The 7,518-nt window shown below is 35.7% G+C and overlaps 1 protein-coding gene across 1 annotated transcript; it reads left to right on the top strand.

The window, feature by feature from the left end:
* Positions 1–207: 207 nt before the first annotated feature.
* LOC110699128 (nucleolar protein of 40 kDa-like) lies at positions 208–621 on the top strand. The gene has a single exon (XM_021876619.1). It carries the CDS (start codon positions 208–210, stop codon positions 619–621), a length of 414 nt encoding a protein of 137 aa, XP_021732311.1.
* Positions 622–7,518: the final 6,897 nt, after the last annotated feature.

The following is a 7,518-nucleotide window of genomic DNA, read 5'->3' as shown; positions in this document are numbered from 1 at the left end:
AAGGAATCTATAGAGGAAATGTTTACTAGGTTCAATAATATTATTAATGAACTGAATTCTCTTGGCAGACACATTCCTATTGATGAACAGGCTAGAAAGATCTTAAGGAGCCTACCACAAGATGAAAGATGGAGATCCAAGGTTACTGCCATGCAAGAAGCCAAGGAACTCACAAAGTTTAACATGGAACAACTAGCTGGATAATTGATGACTCATGAACTTCACTTGAGCTCCAATTTTGAAAGTTCCAAGAATAAGAGTCTTGCTCTTAAGGCCCAAGACTTAGAGGAATCAGAAGCTGATGAGGAAGAGATGGCAATTCTAGTTAGAAAGTTCAAAAGGATGATGAACTACAAGAAGTTTGATAGGAACAAGAAGTTTACAAGTTCCAGAAACACAACTTGTTTCAAATGTGGGTCTAAAGATCACTTCATCAAATATTTTCCTCAACCAGATGGTGAGAAAGGAAAGACTAAGGGCAAGGAGCAATCTAAGGAGTCAAGAGTCTATAAGCCTTACTTCACCAAGGACAATGTGAAGAAAGCCATGTTAGCTGCCTGGGGAGATTCTGATTCAGAGGAAAAGGAAGATCAACCGTCAGAAGAAACTGCTCATCTATGATTGATGGCAAAGACTGATGAAAAGGCAAAATTGGAGGCGTTAGAATCTGAGGTATGGTTTTCTCAAAAAGAACTTAGACATTTCTCTAAAAGAAAACTTAATATTTGCTGTTTTAGAAATTCAAGAAGAATTGAAAGAATTGCATAGAGCTAAACAACAAAGTGATGAAGCTTTGGTAACTTTTAAAGAAAACAGTGAGTGGGTAGATAATATGAAATTTGATATTCAATATAGATTATTTAGTCTGTTTGATGATAATAATCATTTGAAAGAAACTATAGACAGGTTGAAACATGATAACATAATGTTAAATGTGGAACTATCCTTGATGAAACTCTATATAGAAACTCCTGATTCTGAAGTTCCTCAAATTGCTCATTATCCGAATTTTGAAAAACTAAAATCTGATTTGGAGGATATGAAAGCGGATAGGGCAAGACTTGAGGGGGAATTTGAGAAAGCCAGGAAAGGTAATTAACCTATAGACTACAGAGTTTTAGTTTGGATCACTAAAGTCCAAACTAAGAGAACAAAAGGTTTGGGTTTCAAAAAGAAGTTCCAAAAGGAAAAGAAGTATGTTGACCTGCCTAGTAGTATTGTTTGTTATTTCTATGGAAATACTAGACACAAACAGGTTAAGTGTCCTATGAAAGAAAAGAGTACACAAAAAAATGAAAAACACGTAGAACAAATTTGGATCAAGAAGAATGATGCACCTGGGTTCCTGAAACTAACGTTTGATTTCTCATGCAGGTTCTAGTGAGGGGGAACAACACTTGGTACCTCGACAGTGGTTGTTCTAAGCACATGACTGGAGATAAATCTAGATTTCTCTCACTGGATTCCTACTATGGAGGAAATGTGACCTTTGGAGATTACATGACAGGAGATATAGTTGCCATTGGCAAAGTAGGAAGGTCAAGTTCCCATGCTATTGATAATGTATTTTTAGTCGAGGGTCTCAAGCACAACTTGTTAAGTATCTCATAATTTTGTGACAAAGGTAACTCTGTAAGCTTTACTTCTAATAAGTGTAGAATCATTCACAATGACACTTGGAACAATGTTCTGGAAGGAACTCATAAAGGGAACACATATGTTGTGGATCTTAACGAAGTTCCTAACAACAATCTAACATGTCTGAGTGTCATTGAGGATGTTCCTCTATTATGGCACAAAAGATTTGGCCATGCAAGCTTTACTTTACTTGTATGACAAATTGTGTGATGCTTGTGTTAGAGGAAAACAAACTCGAATTTCTTTTTTAAGTCCAAGAAGATGGTAAGTACCAAAAGACCTTTGGAACTCATTCATATGGATCTATGTGGTCCTATGAGAATCTAAAGCATAAGTGGTAAGAAATATGTTATGGTTATTGTTGATGATTTTTCAAGGTTTACTTGGGTTTTCTTTCTTGTTAGTAAAGATGAAACATTTGATGAATTTGTAGCTTTTGTAAAGAAAGAACAGAGAAGAACAGGTAATCCACTGATTCATCTTAGATCAGATCATGGAACTGAATTTGAAAATTCTAAATTTGATGAATTTTGCACTGAGCATGGAATAGATCACAACTTCTCTGCCCCAAGAACTCCACAACAAAATGGAGTGGTGGAACGCAAGAACAGAAGCCTCGAAGACATGGCTAGAACAATGTTGATCTTAAGTGGTCTTCCTAGGAACTTCTGGGCAGAAGCAGTGAACACAACATGTTATATTCATAATAGAGTATCTGTTAGAGCCATCACTAACAAAACTCCTTATGAGTTGATCAAAGGGAGAAAACCTAATATTTCTTACTTTAGATCTTTTGGTTGTAAATGTTTTGTTCATAACAATGGTAAAAGGAATTTAGGAAAGTTTGATGAACGAAGTGATGAGGCTGTATTCTTAGGATATGCCTCTTATAGTAAAGCATACAGAGTATACAATAAAAGAACAATGTGTGTTGAGGAATCTGTACATATTAAATTTAATGAAACTGATCAATTGAATGATGTACAGGATTGTGATGATGATTTTGAGATTGGATTTGTGCGCAAGGCAGATCTAGATGAAGAATCAACAACATTTCAGAAGCAGCAAGTTGAAATTGTTGAGCAAACAAATCCTGAAGCAAATGAAGGTCAAGAAATGGAGAATGCACCTGGAACTCCCCCTCATGAATAGAATCTAAATCAGAATGAAGGAGATCATGCTGAAGTTCCAGCTGAGACTAAAGAACGAGTTCCTGCAGAAGAACCAGTCAACACTGATAAGGAAAGATTCTATCAAGTCAAGGACTTTACACCTAAGCGTTGGAAATATCAGAAGTCTCATCCTGTGGATGCAATAATGAGTGACATCTTAAAAGGAACTCAAACCAGATCTCAACTTAGAAACTTCTGTGCGTTCTATGCATTCCTCTCTTCTAGGGAACCTAAGAACTATGTTGAAGCTTTGACTAACGCAGACTGGATTAATGCTATGCAAGATGAACTAAATGAGTTCGAAAGAAATAAAGTTTGGCATCTGGAACCTAGACCCAAGAATAAGAAGATCAAAGGTTTGAAGTGGGTGTTTAGGAACAAGCTAGATGAGCATGGTATTATTGTCAGAAATAAAGCAAGACTTGTTGTACAAGGTTTCAATCAACAAGAAGGAATAGACTATGAAAAAACATTTGCTCCAGTAGCCTGGTTAGAGGTTATTCGTTTACTTATTGCTTTTGCTGCTTATATGGGATTCACGTTGTTCTAGATGGATGTTAAATGTGCATTTTTAAATGGATTTCTAAATGAAGAAGTCCATGTGGAATAACCTCCTGGATTTGAAAGTCAGGAGTTCCCTGACCATGTCTATAAGCTTGACAAGGCTCTTTATGGGTTGAAGCAAGCTCCTAGAGCATGGTATGAAAGGTTATCAAAGTTCCTTTTGAAAAATGATTTTAAACGAGGCAAATTTGATAAGACTTTGTTTTTGAAGTCAAATGGAATTGATATCCTAGTTGTACAGATTTAAGTAGATGATATTTTATTTGGTGCAACTAACGAATCTTTATGCAACTATTTTGCTGACCTTATGAGTGGAGAGTATGAAATGAGTATGATGGGAGAATTAAATTTCTTCCTCGGATTGCAAATTAAGCAAAAAAAAGAAGGAATCATGGTCCATTAACAAAAGTATATCAAGAAACTGATCAAGAAATATAAGCTTGAAAATGCTAAGACCAATGATACTCCAATGGGTTTAGAAACTAGAATGGATGAAGATCCATCTGGAACTTTTGTTGATACCCCTATGAACCGAGGTATGATAGGTTCTCTACTTTACTTAACTGCTAGTAGACCTGACATATCTTTCAGTGTAGGTTTGTGTGTTAGGTTCCAAGAAAATCCAAAGGAGTCTCACCTGAAAGCAGTCAAGAGAATCCTTAGATACTTAAAAGGAACTGATGACTTGTATCTCTTCTATTCTAGAAGTGACACATTTTATTTAATTGGCTTTACTTATGCTGACTATGCAGGTGATTTGGTTAATAGAAAAAGCACTTCAGGTATGGTACAATTTTTAGGACCTTGTTTAGTTTCTTGGGGTTCCAAGAAGCAAAACACAGTTGTATTATCTACAGCTGAAGCTGAGTATGTGGCAGCGGCAGCATGTTGTTCACAAGTACTCATGATAAAGCAACAGGTTAGAGATTTTGGTCTAATATTTGAATGTGTACCTATTTACTGTGATAACAAAAGTGCTATATGTATTTCTAAGGATCCAGTTCAGCACTCTAAGGTAAAACACATCAACATTAGGCATCACTTTCTAAAAGATAATGTGGAGCAAGGGAATATTAAATTGGAATTTTGTAATACGGAATATCAATTTGCAGATATTTTGACCAAACCCTTGAACAGAGAAAGATTTGAGAAATTGAGACTGGAATTGGGGATGATCAAGCTGAATTGATTGCTTCTGAAGTTCCAAGTTATGGGAAAGTCGAAAATAATGTAAATAGAGCAAAAAGAGCATTTAGCACAATCTTGGTGTGCTAAACATAGCTAAAGTGTCACTGTTGTTGATCACTGGAGGTTAGTTCATGAAATCACTTAATTAAATTTGCTTGTAGTAGTGTACATTGCATGTGTGTAGAAAGTGTGTTCCAATTGCGTGATTTATTTTCAGAAAATTCTTTTTATAATATTAAATGAATTTGGAAAGAAAAGAATTTGGAAAATTCATCATGCCAAATTGATTTCGAAAAATTAATTGAATGTGTTCAATTAAATGACTGAACAGTGACCCATTAACTCCATCACACCGCTTCAGAAATTATAAAATCAACTTTCACCCACTACTTTCTCCTCACTGTCAAATCAATTTAACCCACCTCTAGTAAAAATCATCAAAGCTCTAAACCACCTTCAAAAACCATGGTTATCATTGCTGAAATCGTTTCCTTAGAAAATTCTCAAAATTCCGAAAGAACTATTCAAGAAGCAACTTCTCCCTTAGCCATGGTGAACTACAAATCCTCGCCTTCCACCATAAAAGATTCTGAAAATCCTGAACCCTCGTTGTCTGAACCTAAATCATCAATGCCAAACCCTAATCTCAACGATGAAGCAGAAAGCAAGAAGGAAGCATCTATTTTCGAAAGACTTAAAGAATGGAAGGAAAAGAGATTGAGAGGAAAAACTTTTGAAGAGAAGATGGCAGAGTTGGATGCTTTTGCTAGAGGAGAAAATTCAGATGATAAGAAAGATGAAGAAGAAGAAGAGGGTGAAAAGGAACATAATGGATCAGAATATAGAGATGAGGTTGAAGAGGAAGATGACGGTGAGCAATCGGAACTTAGAACTGATGCTAAGAGGTATGTTGTTGGACATAGAATCGATTTAGACTGGTGCAAGAAGGCTAGGTTTTTAGAATTTCTTGATTTGGTTAAATTTCAAGGGTGGGAATATTTGTTAACAATTGCTTCAAACAATGTCATGTATCCTGCTGCAATGACTAAGTTCTGTTCCAAGTTTCAAGTTAAACAAGGAAAAATCTCTAGTATGGTTAATAAAAAGAAAATTGAATTTGATGTTGAAAAATTAGGAAAAATTCTGAAAGTACCAACTGATGGGTACGAAATATATTTGAAAGGAAAGGGAACAGTGAAAGTAGGGAATTATTTAGGAGGTGATATTGTTGAAACCCTAGGAGGAAAAAGGGGGAAGAATGTCATGAGCCATAATGATCTGAGTCCCTTGAACAAGTTACTTTTTAACTTGGTTCGATAAACAATCATGCCTATGATACAAAAGAAGAGTGAAGCATGTTTGATGGATATGGCAATTATCTTTTGTCTCTCTCAGAAAGTTAAAGTCAACTTTTCATCACTAATTTATCAACACCTAGCACACTGTGTTCCAGGGAAGAACAAAAGTGGGCTATGGAGCCGTTCTGTCTACTGTCTTTGAATCACTTGGTTTAAAATTGAAGGGAGTTTATGAGGGTTTGGAAGAGAAACCTGAGAATGTGATAGATGGTGAGACTCTGCAGGGCATCAGTCTAGAGGCTGTGAATGGAAAGGTTAGAAGAGTTGAAGAGAAAAAGAGTGTAGGAGGAAAAAGAAAAGGGCAAGAAGTTCCAGAGCAGCCTGTGAGGAAGAGCAGGAGATTATCTACTAGTTATGCCTCTGGAACTTGATGTTGAAGAAGACAAGGTTATAGTTGCGCAAGTTGCAGAGCTGGTTGATAGGGTTAAAGTTGCTGAAAAGCGGATTAAATATGTCACATAAAGGATGCAAAAGTTGGAGAAAACTGTGCATAAACTTGAGAGTAGTCTCAGGTCTCAGAAGCTGGAGTTCCAGATGGCAGTTAAACGTATAGAAGACAAACTGGAAGCTTCTGCACAACAAACCAAGGAGGACAACCAGAGAATCTTAGAGCTCCTTCAGACCTGATTAACCTTCAATCTGAGCCTAGCCTAATTCAGTTTTTTTTCTTAGCCTTTTCTTATTTCAGTCTAGAACAATTCAATTTATGTCTTTAAGTTTTTGAACAAATTTATTTTGGTTTGTAAAATTTTTTTTCAACAGGATATGTATCTTTTGGTATTTTTAATAGAATGCTTTTGGAACTACTTATACATGTATGTTAGTGTACATTATGAATGCTTATGCAGGAGAGTGGAACTAACTTAAGGGAAGTTAGCAGCGCTGCCTTCAGTTTCCCACACTCAATGAATTTCTTGTGGGGTTGTGGCTAGATGCTTAATAACTTGAAAATACAAGACTTTTTGATAATGCCAAAAGGGGGAAAAGAAGAAGCAAACTTGGATGCTGAAGTTGTTTGGGTTCCAGTTGAGAAAGTATCAGAAATTTCTCTAATATGATACCATAGTAGCTTAGTTTATTTTTGTTTACTTTGTTTATTTTGTTTTTGTTTTTTATTTACTTTCAGTCAATAAACCAAAAACACAAAAATACGACCTTCTATTTTGTTTAACTTGTTTCTAGAGTTTGCTTAAGTTCGTCATCATCAAAAAGGGGAAAATTGTTGAAGCATAAAGGTTTTGATGATGAGGAACTTAAACTAAAGCAAACTCAACTAATAAAGGTTTTCAAGTGTTTGATTAGTTTAGGTGAAGTTGATCGTGATAATGGAAGAAGTAGCTGGAACTAAGAAGACATGAAGAGATCTTTATCAAAGAAGTTAAACAAATCAGAAGAAGAGTTCTCTAACAAGAACTAGTTCTCTAACAAGAACTCAGTTCCCTAACTGGAACGTTCCTTAACAGGAACTTGAAGACAGCAAGCTGAGGTTCTTTGATGGAACTTAACAAGCTTGGAGCCCAAGTAATCTGGCTGATCAAAAGCGCGGCGCAACTATTAATTTAGTTAAGGTTTTTATCTTTCTAGATTATTGTTAAAAT

Source organism: Chenopodium quinoa, unplaced genomic scaffold (assembly GCF_001683475.1).
Source record: "Chenopodium quinoa cultivar QQ74 unplaced genomic scaffold, ASM168347v1, whole genome shotgun sequence".
NCBI classification, from domain to species: domain Eukaryota; kingdom Viridiplantae; phylum Streptophyta; class Magnoliopsida; order Caryophyllales; family Amaranthaceae; genus Chenopodium; species Chenopodium quinoa.
This window is presented reverse-complemented; position numbering and strand designations above follow the sequence as displayed.

Bases quoted from the DNA above. Each gene is read 5' to 3' on its own strand.
- LOC110699128 (XM_021876619.1), top strand. From the start codon at position 208: ATGACTCATGAACTTCACTTGAGCTCCAATTTTGAAAGTTCCAAGAAT.